This window comes from Dendrobates tinctorius, unplaced genomic scaffold (assembly GCF_039654945.1).
Source record: "Dendrobates tinctorius isolate UK_male_01 unplaced genomic scaffold, ASM3965494v1 ptg000093l, whole genome shotgun sequence".
Lineage (NCBI taxonomy): Eukaryota > Metazoa > Chordata > Amphibia > Anura > Dendrobatidae > Dendrobates > Dendrobates tinctorius.
Genome location: NW_027361761.1, coordinates 2,438,441 through 2,466,232, shown reverse-complemented (window position 1 = coordinate 2,466,232; position 27,792 = coordinate 2,438,441). Strand labels below are relative to the sequence as shown.

Below are 27,792 nucleotides of genomic sequence, written 5' to 3'. Positions count from 1 at the left end.
GGCTATAGAGTCAATTGCAGCAGTGACAAGTAGGTGTCAGCTTCTGAGTAATGGTTTGTACGATCGTTGAGGTTCTCGAGGAGCAACGACTTATCAAAAGTTTAGTTATACTTTAATAGTATTATCCAGCATTGGCCTAAATGAAACTGACCTGCAATACCAGATGCAACCTGTGGACAAGAGTGGTGCCATCTCTAGAAAAAAATAGCAAACTTTTCTTTCTAATTTCATACAATCCCAATAAAATATTTTCAGAAAAGTAGGATTACAACAACCAATAATGATGTCCAATACTGGTCGGGAACAAGTTTTCGAAAAACCTTGTAATTTGGTACAAAACAATTATTTTGCACACAGAGTCCTTGCGATTTGCTTGCACACCTGGATTTTACATGTGGAGTAAATCACCTTCCGCCATCTGCTCATTGGCGCTGAGGCAACAATTCATTTTAACAACATGAAAGTTATAAAAAAAAAAAAGTATCTGCCAGGCCGCAGCATATGCTCCAGCCACGCGCGCCTCGGCCCACTCAGCTCCACCACTTTTGGCTTTGCCTGTAGGCATAGAACATGGATCGTTTTCCTGATGTGGAACCCAACCAAGTCTCCGTTCAGTGAACGAATCAGACGAATTAATTGAAGCCAACGAAGGCGATGAAACTACAGATATTAACCGGCGGGATTTCGACACATCCCTTTGCTGTTGTATCTTTCAGATGAAATGGTTTTATTTTATTTTTCAGGAGTTGACTCTTGACACTCGGATAAACAACATTTGAAGAACAATATGGAGATGAGGCTTATTCTTCTGTACTATAAACGCAAGTACCGGCGATAATTTGCTGGAGGCACAAATGGTCTAATGAAGACGCAAAAAAAAAAAAAAATCAATGTCACAGAGTGGAGGGTCTATATGAGTGTGTATAAATTGGGAAAAATTGCACCAAAATTATAACATTTTAAAGAGACTATCCACCATATTTTTTCTTTAAAAAATTGGGCCCACAGTGGTAAAATAAAATAAAAAGTAAAACTTGTCCCGCAAAAAACAAGCCCCCACATTGCCATAGTGACGGGAAAAATAAAAAAAAGCTAGAAAGAAGGGGAGCAAAAAATGGAAACGCAAAAATGAAAATACCCCTTGCCCTTAACGGGGTTAATAAGACAAATCACAAACGAGGACTTGCAAGTGAAGTACCCCTTAACAGGGTACTGTTTGCCCCATCGAGGATGAGTAAAAGTTTCTCCCTTTGTAATGTTTGAACATTGCAAACAACTCAGACAGGGAAATGTGCCTCTACGTGGAGGAGCAAGGGTGCGTTAAAGTGTCACATTAATATTGGACCTCGTATTCCCTCTTGAGGCCCCTGAGAGCAAGAGTCTGTAGTGTATAAATCCAGAAGGATTCAAGTTCTTTAAGTCTTTGGACTATCACCGCCTCTCCTAGAGGGAGGAACGTGATCAATCACCTGATACCTTAGCTGAGCGATTTTCTCTCTGCTAAATATCATAATTATATTTTTTGAGTGCCGAAATTGACAATTTGTTATATATTTTTTTTTTTTTACTTCTGAGCAACTCACAATAACGGTGAGCGTCCCCTTTTTTGCTTTTGGATTCTCCCTCTATTGAAAGTAAAACCTCAATGTTCTCTTATGGTGATGCATCGTAAAACATATCCATGGGAAAGAATAGTCACTGAGAATGAGCGACCACATCAGTACTCTCTGGCTGCTGGAAAAGAGCCTTGCAAACTGCCTCGTACCTTCCACCATCCCGGAATTTTTTTTGAGTAGTCGAACAGGCACGGTCATCTTTGCGACAAGACGCCGCACACATGACATCGTAAAAGGCAGGATAATCCAGAGAGGAACCAGGGATGCTGGCAAGTAGGAGGAGGTTCGCAGGGTACTTGACCGGCAGCCACTGATTTTGCACTCGGACCAAGGTCCTTCGAATTGATCTCTAAACGTTGAGGTTGCCTTGCTTCTATGGCCTTATAATGTTGTAGGTTGATATAAAACCAGAGATACAATATCATGGTACCACAATGAGCTACGCCTAATAGAAAAATCAGATGGGCTAGACATGCAAGTCAGACAACGGATCAGAATCTAGAAGTCCAACACTTGACTACAATGGTTGGTTGACTATGGTAGACCTTCATAATCATTCATTTTTTGGAAAGGATATCAAAACCACTTTGGCCTCCATTGTTATTGATTGTGCCAATTGCCAGACCTTAGTGGTAAAGATGAGCAGATCAATCAGCAAATGATCAAATTAGAGTTGAATTTCCTGAAATTCGCAGTTTCAGAAAAATGTGAACACTTTGAGATTCGATTTGCAAAAATAAAACTTACCACGCACCATTTCACACACTACTAAAGCATTGGCGAGTGGAGTGTGCTAATAACTTTTTGCGAGTCTCCTAATTATGCCCTGCTAAGACATCTTGCGGATTGTCTTGGCTTATACAGCAGTGGTCAGTACCAGGGCCATCTTAGATTGCCAGCGGAGCACAGTTTGTACAGCAAAGTTATTTTCCATCTTAAGAAGCCCTGGGTAAATCTCTCTCCTGTAGCTCTTATGTAGCTGGGTCCTCTCTCTCACTTGTAAATTATAAGCTCTCATAATCAGAAGGGTCCTCTCTCTCCTATAGAGTGTAAGCTTTTATGGTCACTGGAGTTCTCTTTCCTGTGGAGTGTAAGCTCTTATGATCATAGGAGTTCTCTCTCCTATAGCGCATAAGCTCTTATGGTAAGCAGGGTTCTCTCTGGTTAGCGAGGTTCTGTCTCTCCCACCCGTAAATTGTAAGCTGTTATTATCAGCAGGGTCTGCTCTCTCTCCTATAAAGTGTAAGCTTTTATGGTCACCGGAGTTCTCTCTCCTATGGAGTTTAAGCTCTTATGGTCAGTGGTGTTCTCTCTTTCTCTTGTAGAGTGTAAGCTTTTATTGTCAATGTAGTTCACTCGTTCTCCTATAGAGTGTAAGCTTTTATGGTCACCGGAGTTCTCTCTCCTATGGAGTTTAAGCTCTTATGGTCAGTGGGGTTCTCTCTCTATCTCTTCTCCACATGTATTTTACGAGCAATTACAAGCTTTCCAGTATTAAGATTCAGGCAAATTTATTCGCCGGGAATCTAATTTTTTTAGAAAAATTTGATGAAGCCAGCAAATTTGAATTTCAAAAGATCCGCTCATCTCTACATAGTAGTATAACAGGCTGATAAGATTATCATTTAAAGGCACCACCTTGTAAGGTCATCAAAATTACATTAGATGGTTTGTATAATGGAAGACATCACCCAGAAGACCAAAAGTGTTGCTCACAGCACCTAACACAGAAGCCTATCAATTCTTCTCTTCAATTTTACAAGAATTTGTGCAAACTGGTGTTCTATTCCAGTGAAGCGAGGGTAAAGAGTTAAGCAAGGATACATGCAAAGTATTTATTGAGAATAGTATTGCTCCCAATGGGTCATAACTATGGTGTAACCACAATGGGTACCGACAGTTGCATTGTGCTATAAAGCCATTTAACCATGACAAGTAAAACAACTCAAACAATGGCGGTTTGACCTATCACTTGAATCTTCCAAGAAGAACTATAAATGACCATTGTTGCCATGCTGCTCCAGCCCTAACGGTATATATTTCAAATAAAGCCTGAGAATTGGTAAAGTCCTCTATCGAGTTTACCGGGACAAATGGACAGAAAAGCCAAAAGCATAAAAAAGAATGAGCTTATCATAACATCGCTGCATCTTAATATCATCCTGAGTTTAAAGATTTTTGGGTGGAAGACTCCCCAATTTACTATTTGAGGCCAACCGGGCAGGAGACTCCAGTGCCACCCAGTCCACAGTAGCCATTGGGCACTTTGCTGAGATACTGCTGGTGATAATCTTCTGCATAGTAGAAGGTGGTTTCCTGGCGAATTTCTGTGGTGATATTTCCAAATCCATTTGCAGTTAACTCCTGTAAAAAAGATTGAAGATTTCAGTACAAAAAGATTTCTGAAGGTAAAAGGAAAGTCAAATACACAAATATAGAATGATGAAATACATTAGTGCAGATTGAGTCCAAGTCTGCAACAATTGGAAGACCCGTCATCTTGTCGACCTTTAACAGAAAGTTCACTTCACCCAATGGTCACACTCTTCTAAAGATGGACATCTCATCTATTGTGTCTAGTTGGCCGTCTCCAAAAAGTTCTCTCCACCCAATAACCATACTTTCCTGAAGATGTACAACCCACTACTATTACTGATTGCCTGTCTTCAGATGGTCGTTACTGCCTAATGGCCGTACTTTTCTAAAAAACTTACAACTCGAAACTACATTTGTGGCCAAAAGTATTGACACCCCTGCAATTCTGTCAGGTAATACTCCGTTTCTTCCTGAAAACGATTGCAAACACAAATTCTTTGGTATTATTATCTTCATTTAATTTGTCTTAAATGAAAAAACACAAAAAGAATTGTCCTAAAGCCAAATTGGATATAATTCCACACCAAACATAAAAAAGAGGGTGGACAAAAGTATTGGCACTGTTCGAAAAATCATGTGATGCTTCTCTAATTTGTGTAATTAACAGAACCTGTAACTTACCTGTGGCACCTATCAGGTGTTGGCAATAACTAAATCACACTTGCAGCCAGTTGACATGGATTAAAGTTGACTCAACCTCTGTCCTGTTTCCTTGTGTGTACCACATTGAGCATGGAGAAAAGAAAGAAGACCAAAGAACTGTCTAAGGACTTGAGAAACCAAATTGTGAGGAAGCATGAGCAGTCTCAAGGCTACAAGACCATCTCCAAAGACCTGAATGTTCCTGTGTTTACCGTACACAGTGTCATCAAGAAGTTTAAAGCCCATGGCACTGTGGCTAACCTCCCTAGATGTGGACGGAAAAGAAAAATTGACAAGAGATTTCAACGCAAGATTGTGCGGATGTTGGATAAAGAACCTCGACTAACATCCAAACAAGTTCAAGCTGCCCTGCAGTCCGAGGGTACAACAGTGTCAACCCGTACTATCCGTCGGCGTCTGAATGAAAAGGGACTGTATGGTAGGAGACCCAGGAAGACCCCACTTCTTACCCCGAGACATAAAAAAGCCAGGCTGGAGTTTGCCAATACTTACCTGAAAAGCCTAAAACGTTGTGGAAGAATGTTCTCTGGTCAGATGAGACAAAAGTAGAGCTTTTTGGGCAAAGGCATCAACATAGAGTTTACAGGAGAAAAAAAAAGAGGCATTCAAAGAAAAGAACACGGTCCCTACAGTCAGACATGGTGGAGGTTCCCTGATGTTTTGGGGTTGCTTTGCTGCCTCTGGCACTGGACTGCTTGACCGTGTGCATGGCATTATGAAGTCTGAAGACTACCAACAAATTTTGCAGCATAATGTAGGGCCCAGTGTGAGAAAGCTGGGTCTCCCTCAGAGGTCATGGGTCTTCCAGCAGGACAATGACCCAAAACACACTTCAAAAAGCACTAGAAAATGGTTTGAGAGAAAGCACTGGAGACTTCTAAGGTTGCCAGCAATGAGTCCAGACCTGAATCCCATAGAACACCTGTGGAGAGATCTAAAAATGGCAGTTTGGAGAAGGCACCCTTCAAATATCAGGGACCTGGAGCAGTTTGCCAAAGAAGAATGGTCTAAAATTCCAGCAGAGCATTGTAAGAAACTCATTGATGGTTACCGGAAGCGGTTGGTCGCAGTTATTTTGGCTAAAGTTAGTGCAACCAAGTATTAGGCTGAGGGTGCCAATACTTTTGTCTGGCCCATTTTTGGAGTTTTGTGTGAAATGATCAATGTTTTGCTTTTTGCTTCATTCTCTTTTGTGTTTTTTCATTTAAGACAAATTAAATGAAGATAATAATACCAAAGAATTTGTGTTTGCAATAATTTTCAGGAAGAAACTGAGTATTATCTGACAGAATTGCAGGGGTGTCAATACTTTTGGCCACAACTGTATAAATGGCCATAGTTTTACAAAAGCAGACACCTGATATTATTTCTCACTGCCTGTCTAAAGAAAGGTCAAAGCATCTATTATCTTTAGAACAATAATGTTCTGGAAAATTCTGAAAATAAGCAATGATAAATGATGGAGAGTTGTCCTCAAGCGGAACTCCACCACCAAGACTACCATTTCTAGCCTTTATGACCACCAGCACCATGTGCACATTACCAGTTTTTTCTACCCATAATTCAATCTCAGTTTAGTCTGGGAGCCATTTTCCCAAACATCTTCTGGCATTATATTAATTATTCTCTGTGACCACTACAATTACCGTAGGCAGGTTGTAGAAGGATAGGTAGTCAGAGATGAGACCGGAAGAAACATCATTTGACTGACAGATGCAGACTAGAAGACATCATTTGGTAAAACACATATACTTTGGGTTTGAGGAAAACCTAAAGTAAGTCACACAACCAAAACCCACGCTTTATAAACATCTGAAATTTATATTTCTACTGCAATCTATGTAACGAGCTACCAACCATACATCCTTCAGCAACTTAAATGCATGTAAGTCCTTCCTCTGCTGTAGAGAGTCAGCTCTTATGCTCAGGGTTCTCTCATGTAGAGTGTCAGCTCTTATGGGCAGGGATCTCTCTCCTGTAGAGTGTCAGCTCGTATGTGCAGGGTCTTCTCTCCTGTAGAGTGTCAGCTTTTATGTACAGGGTCCTCTCTCCTGTAGAGTGTCAGCTCTTATGCTCAGGGTTCTTTCCTGTAGAGTGTCAGCTTTTATGTGCAGGGTCCTCTCCTGTAGAGTGTCAGCTCTTATGCTCAGGGTTCTTTCCTGTAGAGTGTCAGTTCTTATGTGCAGGGTCTTTTCTCTCCTGTAGAGTGTCAGCTCTTATGGGCAGGGATCTCTCTCCTGTAGAGTGTCAGCTCGTATGTGCATGGTTCTCTCTCCTGTAGAGTGTCAGCTCTTATGCGCATGGTATTTTCTCTCCTGTAGAGTGCCAGCTCTTATGTGCAGGATCCTCTCTCCTGTAGAGTGTCAGCTCTTTTGCTCAGGGTTCTTTCCTGTAGAGTGTCAGCTCTTATGCTCAAGGTCCTCTCTCCTGTAGAGTGTCAGCTCTTATGGGCAGGATCCTCTCTCCTGTAGAATGTCAGCTTGTATGTTCAGGGTCTTTTCTCTCCTGTAGAGCGTCAGCTCTTATGCTCAAGGTCCTCTCTCCTGTAGAGTGTCAGTTCTTATAGGCAGGGACCTCTCTCCTGTAGAGTGTCAGTTCTTATAGGCAGGGACCTCTCTCCTGTAGAGTGTCAGCTCTTATGTGCAGGGTCTTTTCTCTCCTGTAGAGTGTCAGCTCTTATGTGCAGGATCCTCTCTCCTGTAGAATGTCAGCTCGTATGTTCAGGGTCTTTTCTTTCCTGTAGAGTGTCAGCTCTTATGCTCAAGGTCCTCTCTCATGTAGAGTGTCAGTTCTTATAGGCAGGGACCTCTCTCCTGTAGAGTGTCAGCTCTTATGTGCATGGTTCTTTCTCCTGTAGAGTGTCAGCTGTTATGTGCAGGGTCTTTTCTCTCCTGTAGAGTGTCAGCTCTTATGTGCAGTGTCATTTCTCTCTTGTAGAGTGTCAGCTCTTATGCTCAGGGTCCTCTCTCCTGTAGAGTGTCAGCTCTTATGTGCATGGTTCTCTCTCCTGTAGAATGTAAGCTTTTATATGCATGGTTCTCTCTCCTGTAGAGTGTCAGCTCTTATGTGCAGGGCCTTTTCTCTCCTGTAGAGTGTCAGCTCTTATGTGTAGGGTCCTCTCTCCTGTAGATAGTCAGCTCTTATGTGTAGGGTCCTCTCTCCTGTAGATAGTCAGCTCTTATGTACGGGGTCCTCTGTCCTGTAGAGTGTCAGATCTTATGTGCAGGGTCCTCTCTCCTGTAGTGTGTCAGCTCTTATGTGCAGGGTATTTTCTCTCCTGTAGAGTGTCAGCTCTTATATGCAGGGTCCTCTCTCTCCCGTAGAGTGTCAGCTCTTATGTTCCGGTTTCTTTTCTCTCCTGTAGAGTGTCAGCTCTTATGTGCAGGGACCTCTCTCCTGTAGAGTGTCAGCTCTTATGTGCAGGATCCTCTCTCCTGTAGAGTGTCAACTCTTATGTGCAGGGTCCTCTTCTCCTGTAGATTGTCAGCTCTTATGCTCAAGGTCCTCTCTCCTGTAGAGTGTCAGCTCTTATAGGCAGGGACCTCTCTCCTGTAGAGTGTCAGCTCTTTTATGCATGGTTCTCTCTCCTGTAGAGTGTCAGCTCTTATGTGCAGGGTCTTTTCTCTCCTGTAGAATGTCAGCTCTTATATGCAGGGTCTTTTCTCGCCTGTAGAGCGTCAGCTCTTATGGGCAGGGAGCTCTCCTGTAGAATGTCAGCTCTTATTGCAAGGCAATTTTGTACTGTAGATTGTGAGTTGAAGGCATTTTTTTTTGGATTTACATATGACATTTCAGTATATTATTCTCTTCCTTGCCTTGACTTTCAGCACAGTATGAATCTCTGCCATGTTTGTTGAGAAAAAGAAGGTGGTTGGGGGTCTGGAGTGCTAGGAATCCAGGCCCCTCAGGGCTGTATGAAGCTGTGCCTGAAATGTGTAACAGATTTCCAGACAGATGGTGGTGTACATATCTCTGCACTGCTCTCCATTTAGATAAAATTGCCATACTTAGTATAGCCTCAAATGACCTATTTTACATAGAAAGACATGACTATGTGCATAGATAGTCCATTACACAGACGGCACATCTGATCACAGAAAGTCCATTCCCGTCTTCCATGCTATATACGCTACATAGCCAAAAATATGTGGACACCTGACCATCACATCTATATGGGCTTCTGAACATCTTATTCCAAGTCATTAATTTTGATCTTGTACCCAAGAGTCTCCAATTTTCTGGAAAGTCTTTCTACTATATTTTATGACATGTATATGGGGAATGGGACACATAAAACTGGACCAATTATTTTAAAAATGTCATTGTTTGTTGGGGAACACTGTCTTAATTGTAGAAAGATTTCTCTTCACTAGAACTTTGTTCCCAACATAAAGCATCAAAACAGCCCAAGGTGATGAATTTATGAGTTTACCGATATCATGCCAGTTGACTCCTGTCATTGTGTATAGTAATTACAGGCTTTTGTTTGCCTTATTAGATAATAAAAAGGAGGGAAACATGAAAGAAGATAACCAGCAATGAAATAGAAGGAAGATCAGAGAAGTCAAGGAGGGAAAAGTGAAAGAAGATGACAAGAAACGACATGGAAGGTAGATCAGAAAAGTTAAAAAGTGAAAAGTGAAGGAAGACCAGCAATGAAATGGAAGGTAGAGCTGACAAGTCTAAAAAGGAAAAGTGAAAGAAGATGACCAGTAACGAGATGGAAGGTAGATCAGAGAAGTCAAAAAGGGAAAAGGTGAAAGATGACCAGTAACGAGATAGAAGGTAGATCAGAGAAGTCAAAAAGGGAAAAGGTGAAAGATGACCAGTAACGAGATAGAAGGTAGATCAGAGAAGTCAAAAAGGCAAAAGGTGAAAGATGACCAGTAACGAGATGGAAGGTAGACAAGAGAAGTCAAGGAAGGAAAAGTGAAAGAAGATGACCAGTAACGAGATGGAAGGTAGATCAGATAAGTCAAAAAGGGAAAAGGTGAAAGATGACCAGTAACGAGATGGAAGGTAGACAAGAGAAGTCAAAGAAGGAAAAGTGAAAGAAGATGACCAGTAACTAGATGGAAGGTAGATCAGAGAAGTCAAAAAGGGAAAAGGTGAAAGATGACCAGTAACGAGATAGAAGGTAGGTCAGAGAAGTCAAAAAGGGAAAAGGTGAAAGAAGATGACCAGTAATGAGATGGAAGGTAGATGAGAGAAGTCAAGGAGTGAAAAGCAAAAGGAGATGACCAGTAACGAAATGAAAAGTAGATCAGAGAAGTCAAAAAGGGAAAAGGTGAAAGAAGATGACCAGTAATGAGAAGGAATGTAGATCAGAGCACTCATGACCATGACAATAAGGAATCTGAATACCCAAATGGAAGGAGAAATACTCTGTTCATGGTCATCAGAAGTAGAAAGTGACTTGACCAAACTGGTAATTGTCAAAAATAACAAGTATGTTAATTTGATCTAACTAATAATGTCAGTAAAAATTATGCCCAACAGGCAAGTCATACCAAACACAAGTCTCTAGAGAAACAGGTTAATGTGGTTACCCAACAGCCATACTTTCTGCAAAATGGTGAAACTGGGACAATAAAATATGTTCTGATTGTACAAGAAGTCTCTTGTGTTTCCTTTTGGCACTTTTTAGGGTTCGTTCAGTGGGTATAAATACATTTGGAGGATTGACCTTCATTCATCTCTAGACTTCTGTTCACCGTGAACGCCCAATATTGTCCAACGTCCCATCTGTCATGAAGCCAAGTGTAGATCAGCAGATACTTGGCACAGATTTTGTAGCCAGATGTCAAGTTTATTTCACGGCGTTGGCTTCAAAAATTGTTCATATTTCAAAGAAAGAAAAAAAAAGAGCAAAAAAAATTGTGATAAAGGAACAAAACAAGAGCCCCAAAAATAAAAAGTCACATTTTGTCCCACTTTAACCCTATCTTGCACAGCAATTCACCACCACTGACTGGTAGAGGGTGTTTTTCACCGAGGGTATATATATATATATATATATAAATAATGTAGTGTGTTTATGGACGTGTCCCCCTAAATCAGCAGTGTGCGATGTCGAAACAGTAAATGGCAACAACTCTGGAATCCAATTGCCCTACAGTGGCAGGTGGCTCCCTCTATCAGCCCATGATGCCACTGCAGGGTGCTAATAGAATGCCAGGACAGGACATTGAAGCTCAAGGAGGATCGTAAGATACAGTAAAGTCCTCGAGATTGAATATGAAAAAAAAGTTTTAATAAAGTGAATAACTTTTACATCCTATTGATGTGTGTATATTTCCCCTAGCTACACTGTATTGTATAACCTCTCTGGTTGCTTTGCGTCACTTTTTTAATCGTTGATTCATGTCCTATGTAAAACAGTTCATTTTCCCACAATGGGAGAGCGCTGAACGATTCTGCTGAAAGCTTAAATCCGCAACAGATTGGTTTCCAAGTATCTTTTTAACTACAGTGAAAAGTGACTATGTATGTGCACCTGGTGTCCCTATTTTCAGCACTCCGGACCGTTTTCCGATTGCCCTGTTATGGCCAAGTCCTGACCAAGTCCTCTTTGGATGCTGACCTTAATGTTGTCCCGATACTCCATATTGAGGACCGTTCTGCAGTAAGGGGCAATGGCCATGTAACAATGGATGGAGTTACGTTTTGAAGGTCTGTTCAATGAGTTTGCATCAGGAGATGCCGGAGTTTGAAACAGCTGATCGCTGGTGTCGGCCCCCCACTGATCTCATATTGTTAACCAAAGTCATAAATATGGTGTGACCACTCTTGGTCCTGCAGCTTCTTCCCATTTACTTGGAACTATCATTCTACAGATAACGAGTCAGATTACCACAGGGTGAATGTAGAGAAGGGTTAAAGCTACCAGGTGCGAGGAGGGATGCCCACAAGTCACGCTGCCCTGGATAGGATTTGGTGATGGAAATCTGCAGCTCTGGAACATCAGAAGGATCTGACTGTATAATCCCCATCATCGTGAATTTGCGGATTACCATCTCGTCTGTTCTGCTGTCACGCAGCTCGTCTGGGTGCATGTTTGTGTGTGCGCTCTATGTACAGGCAGCTCCGAGGCCTGCCAAAAATCCTAATTTTGTCACCATCTGCCATGAAGGAAGATAACACCTGTCAGGAGCAGCTGCTGAGTGTACGAGATAGGTAAGAAGCAAATATCTTCGTCTCTCTACTTGGACGGATTCCGGTAACACATGGACCTCAATGTCGGATGCCAAGTGTCTTCCAGCAAGATCTTCCTCGCTCCAGGCGCTACACTCACTCACACTGCGCGCGGAGCGACACGATGAAGGCAGGGAAAGGTCACACTTCTACTCTCGTCAGGTTCTAGGATGTATCTGTATCAGGGAAAGCTGGGGTGGCTCACACACACGGCTACCAATAACGCCCAATGGTGACCCCGGACACAAAAAAGGTTAAATCTCTAAGAAAACTAACAGAATAGGCGTACAATAAAGATGCCTGAAGAACAAAGAGCATAAACCTCATCTATATTATATCTATCCATATCTAACATTCATCAAATATCTATTTATTTAAGATACAGTATTGTGCAAAACGTTTACGGCTGGTGTGGAAAAAATGCTGCACAGTAAGAAGCTTCATACACAGAAGGGATAATAGTCTATTTTTATCAATTAGCAAAATTCAAAGAGAATGATAAAAAGAGAAGTATAAATAAAATCAATATTTGGTGATCGCCTGTTTCCTTCAGTCCTTCTAGGTATTTGTCACTTGCACACAGGATATGGAAAATCTCAGCAGGAGGTTGTTCCAAACATCTTGGACACCTGACCCCAGATGTTCTGTGTATGAGGCTTGTGCGGATCCTTCGGTCTCCTCAGGTGATCCCAGACAGACTCAGGCTCTATCATCACTTCCAGGACTTTCTATTCTACTATACGCTGAAAATCGTTCTTAATGACATTGGTTTGATGTTGGGGGTCGTTGTTCGGCTGCAGAAACTTGGAGCTAATCAGATGCCTCCTGATGGTACTACACATTGGATAAGTGTCTGCCTGGTTTTCTCAGCATGGAGGACACCATTAATCCTGACACCATTTGCTAAAATGCAGAAACCAACTTGCAGAACCCTCCACCGTGCTCCACTGCTACTGCAGACTCTCATCATTGTGCCGCTGTCCAGCCTTCAGGAAACAAACTGCCTTTTGTTACAGCCAAATATTTCATTTTGACTTCTCAGTTCAGAGCACCAGAGGATAGTTGAGTCGCTTGGACTTGTTTCCATGTAGAAGGTATTGCTTTCTGGATGCATTTCTTCCATGAAGATGACTTCTAGCCAGACATCGCTGAACAGTAGAAACGTGTAGGTGTTCTCACTGGTTGCTGCCAGTTCTGAGTTGATGGCACTGCTGGACATCTTCCAGGTTCAAAGGGAAGTAACACAATGTGTCTTTCATCTGCTGCACTAAGTTTCCTTGGCCGACCACTGCGTCTACTCTAAAGTCTTCAAAATTGCCCATTTCTTGGTGTTTTCAATTCAGGGAAATCCAGACAGATACTTATCCATTATGTAAAATGATCAGGAGGCATCTAATTGGCTCCAAACTTATTACGCAGCCGGACAACGACCACCAACTTCCAGCCAATGTCATTAATAATGAGGAGTCCTGGAAGGGTTGATCTGGCCCCACAGAGCCCAGATTTCACATCATCCAGTCTGTCTGTGATCACATGAAGAGACAGAAGGATCCGCACAAGCCTCATACACAGGAGATCTGGGGTCAGTGATACAAGATGTTTGGAACAACCTACTGCCGAGATCCTCCATAACCTGTGTACAAGTGACGAGAAGAAGTGATGAAGGAGACGGGCGGTCACTAGATACTGACAATGGAGATCGGTGGTCATCATATAATAATGATGGAGGCGATGGGTGGTCACCAGTTACTGAGAGGTCACGTGAGGTCACCAGATACTGATAATGGAGGTGAATATCTACTTGTGGAAACAAGAAAGCAGCTCTATGAAACTCTAAACGACAAGCCTTAGAGTACACTCTCTGCATTCTTCCTTAGATATCAAAAAAATATTAGCACCCCAAGATTGTACTGAAAAAAGAAAAAGTGATTTATTCACCTCTGCTCTGTGAGACATTTCCGTTCCTTTATGTATCTCATATATGTTCTTCATGTCTATCTAGCTGAATGGAAGGACGGCGTGATCACCTTTCTATGTTCTGTGTGTGCAATCATGAAAAAGAATCCTATTTAGGGCTCATGCAGATATCTGAAGATCTTGGTTCGATCACGGACAGCAATGCATGGACTGGTCACAGGTCTCCCGACAAGAAGCTGTGCACCAGTTCTGAATGTCCATGGCTAATGAAGAAGACAACCTCCACCTTCTTCACCATCCTCATAGATGGAGGCAGCAGTGCCACCTACACCCACTCGGCAGGGCATGGAAGATATCTAACTTCAGTAAATGGTCCACTACGTTGGGTGGAAGCTACAAGGATAAAGTCAAAACCACCGATAAAAATGAGAAAATGGAAACAGAGGTAGAAAAAAGGTCAAGAAAAGATTTTTGTTTAGGATAGGGATCCTAAAATTTCTTTTGCAGCTCAATAGCGAGTCCCACGAGAGGGCGGAGAGACGTTTTATCCGACTATTCTGTATTATATGAAAAAAAATATATATTAGTCTGACAAATTTTCTACTTCCCCCCTCGGTAGCAAAAATAACACTTTCAAGAGGTGGTAACGCAGCGAGGGAGCCATACAGGATATGAGCATTAGATCGGAGTCAATCAAACAGGGAGACCCTGGAGAAATCTGTAAATTTGTTTTCTATGTCTCAGCGAGGAGTATGAATGGCACACAATAAACACTTAATTGGTCGCTCTCGTCTCCAGCCTTCGCGGCTTCGCAGATGTATCATTTTCTGGCTATTATTTGCTTTCAAGCATTTGCATTGTCAGACGAGAGTCTCCAAAAAATGATTCTTTGCAAATCCGACTCCTTTATCCCTTTCCTCTTTATTATCCCATTTTCTTTTTATTATTTCTTTTTTTTTATACAATTTCAAAAAAGAAAGGAAAATGTTTTTACGGCAGGAGGACGGGCGCTTAATTTATCATGCATGAGCCAAAAAGCCGAAATGTCCTATAAAGCCTCCCCTGCGTGGTGAGAAATGAAGACCGAGCGATACCCGGAGAGACTCTGACCCGGTGGACAACTCCGTATAATAGTTGAAATACCATAGTATGATTATATTGCAAAACAAAAAGTATTTACACCCTTGGCTAAGTGACCGTACTACATATCTGCCACCATGAAAGGATTCTTATCGTGAAATTAATAGGGGTCAAAGTCCCGATATCGCCTTGACTGTTCGGCTTCTTCACCAGAGTGCACAAAGTGGTACACCGACCTAACGCATCCTTGTGTACCGCGCTCATGCTGCACCTGTGCATGCGCTCATGCTGGACCTGTGTGCCACATTCATGCTGGACCTGTGCGCTGCCTGCTCACACTGGACCTGTGCACCGCACGCTAATGCTGGACCTGTGCGCCACGTTCATACTGGACCTGTGCACTGCACGCTAATGCTGGACCTGTGCGCCGCACGCTCATACTGGAACTGTGCACCGCACGCTAATGCTGGACCTGTGTGCCACATTCATGCTGGACCTGTGCGCTGCCTGCTCACACTGGACCTGTGCACCGCACGCTAATGCTGGACCTGTGTGCCACGTTCATACTGGACCTGTGCACCGCACGCTAATGCTGGACCTGTGCGCCGCACGCTCATACTGGAACTGTGCACCGCACAGTTCATGCTGGACCTGTGCACCACGCTTATGCTGGACCTGTGCGCTGCACGCTCATAATGGACTTGAACCTTGCGCTCATGCTGGACCTGAACCTTGTTCTCATGCTAGTTTGTGTAATAGGCAAGGACCCTCAGGACCAGGAACCAACCCAACAGGTTTTAAAGGGTTCCAATAAGTTACTTTAGATACACTTTAAACAAAATTATATATTACACAGAAGAACTGCAGTAATTCCATTTTCCATATTAAAGAAAAAGTAACTGCCACCCTAGAACACTGGTTGCACTACTATTAAAGGGAATCTGTCACTTTTAACAACAAGAAATGTAATACCTGATGCACTGTATGTAAAATTCCTCCTAGGAGTCAAGAAGGTGGAGCCACTTAGCTGAAGAGTCATAGTGTATAGCTTCCACACTGGCAAAATGCCCAATCTGGCTTCTCTGTTGTTTCTGAGCACAAGGAGCACCAAAAGCCATCAGTTGTACCATTTATATGCTGAAGCTAGCAGAAGAAGTTTTGTGTCCCAAAATTAAGATTTACCGTTCGCACTCAGACGTCTACTGTTTTGTCACCACTCTATGTATCATCATCCTTATTACTGGGGCTTTCTAAGTCAGTCCCATAGACAATGAATGGAGCGGAGATTGACCAAGCACACCTGAGATTAAGACAGACCCCTACTGCATGTAAGGGAACATCCCATGAGCTCCCCCTAGTGGTGACTGTAGGCAGACAGAATTCTATTAGGATTTGGAGTTGTGTATTAGAAAAATACAGATCGGATCAGTATAAAGATCTCTGGGTCTCTTTATGAAGCTCCAAAAAGTCAAGATATTTGTGCTAATTTGGCTAAAAATTAACATTCTTAAGGTGGCTGACCAGGGCTAAAATATTGAGATTGGTAGGTGTCCGATGATTCCGCACCCTGGAAAAATCTGGCGGCCGTGGGTCCTGGGAGCCAGCTAAACCAGAGGGGTTCCCATGTTTCCTAGCAGCCCCTTTAAATATAAGCCAGGGCAATAAACATTTTTTTTAATGGTTCTTTGTAATTTTTCATGGATTTAACCAACACTAACTCCGGCATCTGCTGCCCTGAAATAAATGCACAGAGAGCCTCACGTGTGCACTTCTGAGCCTGCACATTATGAGAATAAAAATCTATCAAAACCCCGGAGAAATAACAACAGAGTCTAAAAATGCCAACATAAAATACGGCAACGAGTGGAATAAACGCCGAATGGCTGGCACGAATGGCAGATGTTATTAGTATGACGGCCGCACAGATCTGTGCCGGTGAAATAGAGCGGTGTGAGTGCAAACCATTCGGCAGATATTCTATACCACTAATGCCGGCATGAGAATATCATGTCAAGGTCCTCTTCCAACGTCGGAAAGCGAAACGTACGGCCTTCATATGAATGAGCTGAGTTACAGATGGCCATTAGCCGTAAAGAAGCTTCATTTCTGGACTTGGCGCCCCTGTAGGTGCCAATGGCCACCAGATCGAACGTCAAAGCCGGTAGAAGTTTGGAAGGTTCGTAAAAGAATGGGTTATTAGTCGCTAACCTTAAGAAAATACGTTATCGCATAATAGCTGGCAATATGGCAGACCTGGGAGGTCTTCAATATGTCTTGGGCACCCCATAACTGTGCCGTCAGGGGTGTACATGGGGATGAATGTTAACCCCGGTCGCTATTGACTGTGGTATCTTAGAAGATTAGAGTCTGGGATCGGCAATAGCTCATTGTAGAACAGCGTCAGTAATGACGTCCGTGCCGTCGTTGAGCCTGAAAGTGCCCAATCAACGATATGCGGAAAAAGCCAGCCACTCAAGGTGTAAACGTCGACATAAGAGGGTGGTATGAAGGACCAGAAATGGCAGCATCGTGGCTGGCACTGATATGTAATGGGAGCACTGAGGCCAACATTGTAAAATTCCTCTTTACCCACTGAGCCAACATTTAATGTGTCTATATGGTAAAATAGAGCCAATGTATAGCGGTTTCTATCAGGCTGGCAATGGTTTCAGAATAAATTAGTCAGAAATGCCGTACTGTTCCTTCCCTGGCATCCGGCCGTCCACCGTAGAGCTCTGGCATGGCTTGCAGTTTGCCTGGAGGCCCTTCTGTTCCAAGTAACTTTCATAATCTTCTTACAAAGCTGCACCGTCTCGGAGGTTCCAGCTCTTTGTGCTCGAAAAAAAAGAAGATGATCCGTGCGGGAGCTCCTGAGCGCAGGCGATCATTCCTTCAGCTAATGGGAGGCACGTGGCCATTGCTTTCCGAATACAAAAGGCAGAATTGGATGAAATTTCGCCATTGTCCGCCATTCTTTGTACAAACCTCTCAGGAAACGGAAGTTTTGATTTTTAATTTTTTTTTTTTAAATTAACTGCTATAACCTATAGATGCTGCCGTGTTCTGTCAAGCTCTATGGCAAGAAAGAAGGAAAAATTCTGTCTTCATGGAGTCGTGGCGCAGATGGCGGTGCAGATGCACAGCGCTGCCAGGGACCGGTGGATGTCACACTGACACCGAGGTGTAAGCAACAGTGCACGGTACATCTGGACGCTTTTCTCGGGGACTGTATCATGTCGGTGCGTCTTCAGAGAAATCTGATGCTGACAACTTTACTCTAGTTCATCTCCAGTTAATCTTATGAAGTTTCTGATCTTTTCCATCTGCGGCGGACACAGAAGATTATATATATATATATATATATATATATATATATATATTGTAGGTGCGAACAGTCGTCTCTAAGATTGCAGCCCTGGACCTCGGTCATTACCCCGTACCGGATCCATTGGTGATGGATGATTTCCGCCTATCTCGTTACAACACCCTTCCATCTTGATCAACTGTAAAGATGCATCCAAGAAAGTCATATAGGAGCGCGTAATATTACAGACCTGTCCATAAGGAGGCGCCGCACCAGCACAGATGATGATATTCGGCAGGGTGCAGAAGGTATTTTTTGGGAGCATTATTACCGGTACTACCGACAGCCCTGTGTCTACTGTCAGTAGGGGCAAGATGGTTGGTACCAATGGCCGGCTCCGAGAGGTGCAATGGGGGTTGATGCTAATGAGAGCACTTGGGCAGGTCTTCATGGAGGGCATTGAGGCCAGCACTATTGGTAGTACCGTCCTTGGCACAACTGTCACAAACAGCAGCACTGTTACTGGCACCAAGCACCATTGTACTCTGGCCGGAACCAATGGCAGCATTGTGGCTGGCACCAATGACACTTATGGGGGCTTACGACTGGGACTAAATTCTGTCCTGGGTATGCGGGTGCATGACGTTACCGAGGCCTTTATGGCACTAGTGATGAGCCCAAGTGCTCATTTCTCGACACTGCCTAAGGTTATCAGATATGCACAGAGTATAGCGGGTGCTTAAGTGACGTGTTCGTGGCCACGCATGTTTTGTGGCTGTCTAGCAGTGAACATGTCACTCGAGATACTCTGTCCATACCCCCACTCACCCTAGGCAATCTTGAGTAACGAGCACTTGGGCTCATCACTAGCGGGCACCAAAAGGATGGCTGTGTCTACTGTTGAACGGGCACGGCCCTTATGACAGCATTATGGCCGTCTCTAATTGCTGCACTGTGGAAGGATCATATTGGACACTAGGGTCGGGTACTGATAGGACTACTGGAGCATGTAGTCTTGGAGGGTACCGTGGCTGGCAGAAGGATCTTAATGTTTTAGGTCAACTTTCATAGCAATTGTTGGGAAGGACAACTCAGTCAATACCCGTTTCGCCCTATATCGCCTGCCCAGGAGTGTCCCATGTCAGATGCGCCATCTGGCCTAAATGGGTCATGGTGACCGCCATCTAATGCCTACAAACACATTTATAATGGCGGGAAGTGAACATTTTGTCCCCTATGTGGTTGATAAATCCTTCCCATCCTGGCTCCATATCCTCCGCAGTAAGAGAGCAGCTTCCTGAGAGACGGTGACATTTATATCAGACGAACCTCACTTCTCAGCGCACGCTGATGTGACTTCATCACCAGCCCTGTCCCCCGCTGCGTAAATGTATAATGAAGTGCGTTTCTCTGCAGGACCCCGGTGAGAAGAGGCCACATGCAAGAAGACAGTCAGAAAAGCAGATGACTTCCCGGCACGCCAACTGCTGCAGCTTGTAGGAATAGTTTACAATCTGTACAGCTTGTAGCAAGGTTTTCTTTCAGCGCTGCCAACAATAACCGAGAAATCAAATGATGAGTCGCCCAGCAAAAAAAAAAAAAAAAAAATCAACAAAACCAAAGAGGGATTCTATAATTTCATGGTAACTGTAATCACAGTGCCAAGAACGTAGAACGTAGAGGATTTCAGCTCCGGTGATCCCGACCTCGACTATACCCAATGCAATTTGGAAACCTTCACTCCCTTAAAGGGAGTGGGTCAGCACAAAGCGATTGTTCAAACAAAGCATCCTCGGTGTGGCCACACAGTTCAGTGCACCATCTCAACAGAGCTGTCCAATTGTGGAAGAGATAGCTGGAAAATAAAAAGGTGGGAGGGTTGCACTGAACAATGACAAGTGCCCCTGTGCTTGGTTTTAACAGTCGTTTTGTGCTGACAGGCGATCTTTAATTCAAGAGCTACCACGAGACAGTCAACACACTATGACGCCATGGAAAACAAGCAAATATACTAATTTACTTACAATAGTTGTACAGCACAAAACTGAATTTTACAAATGGTCCAATGGGGAGGTCTTAAAAGAAAAAAAAAAACATTACCACCTACCTGACCCTGACCATTATTCTGCACAGCTGGCAGTGTTCCCCACCAGTTTCCTCGCTTCCTCTTCAATTGGAAAATGTAACAGAAGTGGCCACCAGCTGGCTGCAGCAAAGCAGTAGGACATGTCGGGGCACACAACCAACAGGGTCAAAAGCAGTAGGAGGACATGTCGGGGGACACAACAGGAAGTAGTAAAGAGACCGCCAGGGGACACAACCAGCAGGGAGACATATCGGGGGACACAACTAGCAACAGGAAGAAACGAGACCGTCGGGTGACACAACCAGCAGGGGGACATGTCGGGGGACACAACCAACAGGAGGAAGTAAAGAGACCACCAGGGTACACAACCAGCAGGAGGACATGTGGGAGACACAACGAACAGGAGGAAGTAAAGAAACCGGCCAGGGGAAACAACCAGCAGGGAGACATGTCATGGGACAAAACCTGCAGGAGGAAGGAAAGAGACCGATGAGGAACACAACCAGTAGGAAATAGCAAAGAGACCGTCAGGGTACACAACTAGCAGGAGGACATGTCGGATGAAACAACCAGAAGGATGCTAAGAGACCGTGGGGGACACAACCAGCAGGAGGACATACCAAATGAAACAACTAGCAGGAGGAAGCAAAGAGACCGTCGGGGGACACAACCAGCAGGAGGAAGCAAAGAGACCGTCGGGGGACACAACCAGCAGGAGGAAGCAAAGAGACGGTTGGGGGACACAACTGGCAGGAGGAAGCAAAGAGACCGTCGTGGGACACAACCAGCAGGAGGAAGCAAAGAGACCGTCGTGGGACACAACCAGCAGGAGGAAGCAAAGACTGTCGAGGGACACAACCAGCAGGAGGAAGCAAAGAGACCGTCGGGGGACACAACCAGCAGGAGGAAGCAAAGAGACCGTCGGGGGACACAACCAGCAGGAGGAAGCAAAGAGACCGTCGGAGGACACAACCAGCAGGAGGAAGCAAAGACTGTCGAGGGACACAACCAGCAGGAGGAAGCAAAGAGACCGTTGGGGGACACAACCAGCAGGAGAAAGCAAAGAGACCGTCATAGAATCATAGAATCGTAGAGTTGGAAGGGACCTCCTGGGCCATCTGGTCCAACCCCCTGCTCAAAGCAGGATTCGCTAAATCATCCCAGTTAGATGTCTGTCCAGCCTCTGTTTGAAGACTTCCATTGAAGGAGAACTCACCACTTCTCGTGGCAGCCTGTTCCACTCATTGATCACTCTAACTGTCAAAAAGTTTTTTCTAATATCTAATCTGTGTCTCCTCCCATTCAGTTTCATCCCATTGCTTCTAGTCTTTCCTTGTGCAAATGAGAATAAAGTTGATCCTTCTACAATGTGACAGCCATTTAGATATTTGTAGACAGCAATTAAGTCTCCTCTCAGTCTTCTCTTTTGCAAACTAAACATTCCCAAATCCTGCAACCTTTCCTCATAAGACAGGGTTTGCAGACCGGTCACCATTCTGGTCGCTCTTTTCTGAACTTGCTCCAGTTTGTTGATGTCTTTTTTAAAATGTGGTGCCCAAAACTGGACACAATATTCCAGATGAGGTCTGACCAAAGAGGAGTAGAGGGACACAACCGTCGGGGGACACAACCAGCAGGAGGAAGCAAAGAGACCGTCGGGGGACACAACCAGCAGGAGGAAGCAAGAGACAGTCGGGGGACACAACCAGCAGGAGGAAGCAAAGACTGTCAAGGGACACAACCAGCAGGAGAACATGTTGGGGGGACACAACCAGCAGGAAAAAACAAAGAGGTGGTCGGGGGGCACAACCAGCAGGAGAAGCAAAGAGAATGTCGGGGGACACAACCAGCAGGAGGACATGTCGGGGGAAGCAACCAGCAAGACGATGCAAAGAGACCGTTGAGGAACACAACCAGCAGGAGGAAGCAATGACTGTCGAGGGACACAACCAGCAGGAGGACATGTCAGGGGCCACAATCGGCAGGAGGATGCAAAGAAACCATTGAGGAACACAACCTGCAGGAGGAAACAGAGACCATTGGGGGACACAACCAGCAGGAAATAGCAAAGAGACAGTCGGGGTACACAACTAGCAGGAGGACATGTCGGAGGAAACAACCAGCAGGAGGAAGGTAAGAGATCGTCAGAGGACACAACTAACAGGAGGACATGTCGGATGAAACAACCAGCAGGAGGATGGTAAGAGACTGTCAGGGGACACAAGAAGGAGGACATGTCGGAAACAAACAGCAGAAGGAAGCAAAGAGACCGTCGGGGGACACATCCAGCAGGAAATAGCAAAGAGACGGTCGGGGTCCACAACTAGCAGGAGGACATGTCAGATGAAACAACCAGCATGAGGAAGGGAAGAGACAGTCAGGGGACACAACCAGCAGGAGGATGTGTCGGACGAAACAACTAGCAGGAGGAAGGTAACAGACCATCAGGGGACACAACCAGCAGGAGGACATGTCAGATGAAACAACCAGAAGGAAGAAGAAAACGTCGGGGGACACAACCAGCATGAGGACATGTTGGGGGACACAACCAGCAGGACGAAGCAAAGAGGTGGTCAGGGGGCACAACCAGCAGGAGAAGCAAAGAGAATGTCGGGGGACACAACCAGCAGGAGAACATGTCAGGGGACGCAACCAGCAAGAGGATGCAAAGTGACCATTGAGGGACACAATCAGCAGGAGGAAACAAAGAGACCGTTGTGGGACACAACCAGCATGCTGGAGGACACAAGCAGCAGGAGGAAGCAAAGAGAACGTCAGGAGGACACAACCAGCAAAAGGAAGCAAACAGACTGTCGGGGGACACAACCATCAGGACGACATGTCGGGGGGACACAACCAGCAAGAGGAAGCAAAGAGACTGTTGGGGCACAACCAACAGATATCTGAATATTAGAGTCTTAAAAACAAAGAATATTCCCCTGTACTCCATTCCCCAAAGTCTCCTCTTCCAGCCGGTTGGAGAAGGCGAGCAGGAGCTGGAGAGGAGAAACAGGTAGTCTAAATATTACAGCATCATCAGTCAACGTGACGTGAAGAAAAAAAAAAAAAAAAGATCAGGGACGCATCAGGTAAACCGTAACGATATCACAACTAAAATGGATGTCCTAGTGGAGAGGGGTGTAGGATATTTCCAATTCTAATTGATATGCAAAAACAAATTGACAAAATTAAGAAACTTAATACTGATAATAACTTTCCTTTAAGAAGAGCAGAAAAGAGCAGAGGAGATAATGCAGGCGGATGATGCAGGCGGATGTATTTTCAAGACATGTTTGGATTTTTAGAGACAGAAATGTTTTTCCTTTAATGAAAGTGAATGAAGTAGGAAGAATGGATGCCAATGTTTTGGGAAAGCAAAAACATAACAGACAAGTAAAACTTTAAGGGGGCATATTCATAAGTTTGTGGCATGCACGTCACAAAAACAAGACACAACAAAAACATAAAACTGAATTTACAAAGACGTGATGATGTATTTGCTGCTTAAATTCATCTAAAAAAAAAAATCAGGTAAGAAAAGGTAAAAAGTTCAAACATAAATGAGGGCGGGTGAGCTTGTATTTAGACGTATAAAAAAACAAAAGAAAAAAAGAAAAATATGATTTGTGGGGATGATGAGAAGCTGATAAACAGAATTAGCTAGAACAAGAGTCAGCCTGGGTAAAAAGCCTTACTTACCGCTGACTGTCTATCAACTACACCAACAAAGCGAGCGAGCAGGCAGCGTGGCATTAAGTGACATTTTTCACAAGTTCACACGTTTGAGATAATGGAAAAAATCTGACAAATATTTTGGGGGGAAAATGAGAGCTTTTATCAAACGGTGTTTGAAGAACAAATGCTTCGATCGTGCGTCCGTTTGTGGATGCTTAGCCGACGACAGCAGAGGGAACGTTAGCAAAATATTCACCCCGAAGTAAAGTTCATCTCATCTGTAACCTAATGTTTCCCCCCAAGCATCGCGATCGACAAAAAGCTCCGAACATCTATCAAGGTGGACATAAAAAATTTTCATTTCCATATTGACGCCTGGAATCTAGACTGGAAATCGAAAGGACATCTTCCTCTTTGACGTCAAGGAGGAAATTCAAGTGTTGTCAACGAGTGAATGTTTTGTCCGGTGGAGAACTATACTTTAGTGAAGACCACAAGAAAGACCATCAATGATATTCCATTTTCCTGTTGCTGATCTCTACGATTCTCTGCATTGCTGAACTTTTTTTTCAGCATGGGACATCAGTGGTTGGCTACTCTGGTCTTCTGAAGTGTGATTTGTATTTTATTTTTTTACACCATGTACTTGTAATAAAGGCCGTGAAGAAAGATGCAAGAATATATAGAGTTACATAGTTCTGTGCAAAAGTCTTAGTAAGTAACAACGCTTTCAAAAATAGAGGTGTTAATAGTTTAGACTTGAAAAGGGGTCTTCTCAAGCTTGGAAGACAACCCCTTATTCTCTTGACCCCTGCTGATCCTGTAAGGGGAGCAGTGGTCAATCATGTGTAATGTCCCTCCATCCATTGTTTTAAGAGGGCCGAAGTCCAGCCAAACACATCTCTGGTGGTGCCATTAAGAATCAACAGAATGGAGAAACTTGTGTCTGGATAAGCTTGGAAATCATCCCCTTATCCTCTTGACCCTTGCCGATCCCTTAAGTGGAGAGGCGGTTTGGGTAATGCCCCTCCATTTATTGTTTTAAGAGGGTAGAAGTCCAGCGGAACACATTAAGAATGAACGGAAGAGAGAAACTTGAGTTTTCTCAAGTTTGGAAGTCATCCCTTTATCCTCTTGACCGCCTGCCGATCCTGTAAGTGGAGCGGTGGTCACTCATACGTAATGCCACATAAGAGTGTCGAAGTCCAGCAGAACACATCTCCGGTGGTCCCATTAAGAATGAATAACAGGGAGATGTGTATGCTCAACCACCATTTATACAGAGCTCTTTAGAGCCCGGTTCTTGGGATCGCCCAGTGGTTGAACTCCCAACGATTGGGAAGTGATAACGTCCAAACTTGGGAATACCCTTTTAACTTTTTGAAGTTTATGTTTAGGAAAGTATCAGTGTCAAACGGAAAGGAAGAATTAGCAGAACTTTTCGTTATACCTTCTAGGATTACGATGTTTATTGGCTTTATGAGCTTAGCACCATCAGTAGACACCCGTGGTCTAAGATTTTGGGCCTCCGATGGAAAACTACAGAAGCAAATTCCATCTGTTGGCCTTAGATGGCCTCATACTTCCCAGACATTGATTCTGCTTTCTACATTTCTCTGTTTTGACAGTCGAGTTGACAAATCCACAATCTGTTCCTGGCTGTCGACTATGGCAGGGCCCCGTGGAGGAGCGGGGTACGGAGTCCATCTTTGGTAAATCTAATAGCAACACTATCACAATAGAAATCTTCTCTACGTGTCTGCCACCCAGTAGTCACATTTGGCAGGACTCTCCATCTCTGGATCGCATTCAACTCGTAAAAAGTACCGTAGATGCCGATAGATAATTGATATGCTGGAGGTGTTGTCTTAAGATGAAACAATGTAAATTCTGCTTTGCGCGGCAGATGGCTGGCAGTTTACTCTTTGGCAAACCAACTGGTATGGTATGTTAGAGAGCCGAAGCAGCAGGTAGCTCAGCTCAATTTAAAACGACCACAGATGCTCGGAAAGGAGCGGGGGAGGGGGCACAAGCTGGTCAGGAAATTAAGAACAGTAGTGAGAGCTCTGAGGGGAAAAAAAAATGATGGTAATTGCTTAAAAAGTTTCATTTGTACTTTTTTTTTTTTTTTTTTAGGTGAAATTTGTTGGTTGAGCACACAGATGAATGGGAGCTCCAGAGGACTTTGGTAAAAATTTGCCCTTTTTGTTTTTAAATTTGTTCATCTTGTAAAATGCAAATCATTGGCACATTGACACAAAAGGATTTCTTATTATCTCAAATATTGGTCAAATGTAAAGGTGCATGGTCACCACATACAACAACTTCTATATAAGTGTAAGCAGAAGGGCTCGCCAGTGTAAGCTGCGGCTAGTCAGAAATATGGTAGGCTTTCTAAATAATGGCTGTCTATGTAGTAAAGATCTTCTTCGAGTCTTCTAAAGCAAAAGCCAATGTTTAGGTTCACAGTAGGTTTGTGTTTCACATCGATGACTATCAAGGGTTCAAATGGAACCCCAGATGGAGCCTTTGAGCGAAACAGAATCCAAAATCTGCAGTTTTGGGCTCCGCTTGGCTTCCTGACTGATGGTATCCATCTTTTTAGCTGGATACAATAGTTTATACAGATCATATGTATGCCCATCCCTAGGTAGAGGGGTCTCTACTCAAATATGGGGCTATCAAATTTGAGTCCCCTCTTTATGACAATCATATGATATAACACTTGATATTGACAGGAGGATTCACACTGAGACCAAGTAATTCAATGCAAACTGAGCCTGGGAGACCCTGTGATTATGGGATAATGCTGGTATAACCTGGGCCTCTTCTGTGGATAATTAGACATGTACAGCTGGTTACAGGCTATAACATGGATATATTCTGTCATTATATACGTACAGCTTGCGTAATTTGTACAGCTTGTTGTGTATAGTGATATGGGCCATGCTGGTATAACATGGGCCTCTTTTGTGCATAATTATACATGTACAGCAGGTTATACATCTAACTGTATACAGTGATATGAAACAAGCTGGTATAACCTGGGTATCCTTTGTAAATATTTATGCATGCAAGGTTGGTATAACGTGGGAATCTTCGGTATATACATGTACAGCTGGTATAACCTGGGCACCTATGTATATACTTGTACATGTAAAGCTGGTATAACCTGGGCGCCTCTGTATATACTTGTACATGTAAAGCTGGTATAACCTGGGCACCTATGTATATACTTGTACATGTAAAGCTGGTATAACCTGGGCGCCTCTGTATACATTTGTATATGTAGAGCTGGTATAACCTGAGCACCAATGTATATACTTGTACATGTACAGCTGTTATAACCTGTTATAACCTGGGCGAGTCTGCATATACTTGTACATGTACAGCTGGTATAACCTGGGCACCTATGTATATACTTGTACATGTAAAGCAGGTATAACCTGGGCGCCTCTGTATACATTCGTACATGTACAGCTGGTATAACCTGGGCACCTATGTATATACTTGTACATGTAAAGCAGGTATAACCTGGGCGCCTCTGTATACATTTGTACATGTACAGCTGGTATAACCTGGGCACCAATGTATACACTTGTACAGGTACAGCTGGTATAGCCTGGGCACCTCTGTATACACTTGTACATGTACAGCTGGTATAACCTGGGCACCTATGTATATACTTGTACATGTAAAGCTGGTATAACCTGGGCACCTCTGTATACATTTGTACATGTACAGCTGGTATAACCTGGGCACCTCTGTATACACTTGTACATGTACAGCTGGTATAACCTGGGCACCTCTGTATACACTTGTACATGTAAAGCTGGTATAACCTGGGCACCTTTGTATGTACTTGTACAGCTGGTATAACC

General features: G+C 43.8%; 1 protein-coding gene across 8 annotated transcripts in view; it reads right to left on the bottom strand.

The window, feature by feature from the left end:
• Nucleotides 1-3,437: 3,437 nt before the first annotated feature.
• Nucleotides 3,438-27,792, bottom strand: part of MSRA (methionine sulfoxide reductase A) — a 324,741-nt gene continuing 300,386 nt past the window's right edge. For 7 of the 8 annotated variants that reach the window (XM_073586359.1, XM_073586360.1, XM_073586358.1 and 4 more), the window contains one exon: nucleotides 3,438-3,980. In XM_073586359.1, the coding sequence (XP_073442460.1) occupies nucleotides 3,819-3,980 (162 nt within the window). In that variant the 3' untranslated portion in view covers nucleotides 3,438-3,818. The remainder of the gene's footprint in view (nucleotides 3,981-27,792) is intronic. The other variant, XM_073586363.1, reaches the window with a different exon arrangement.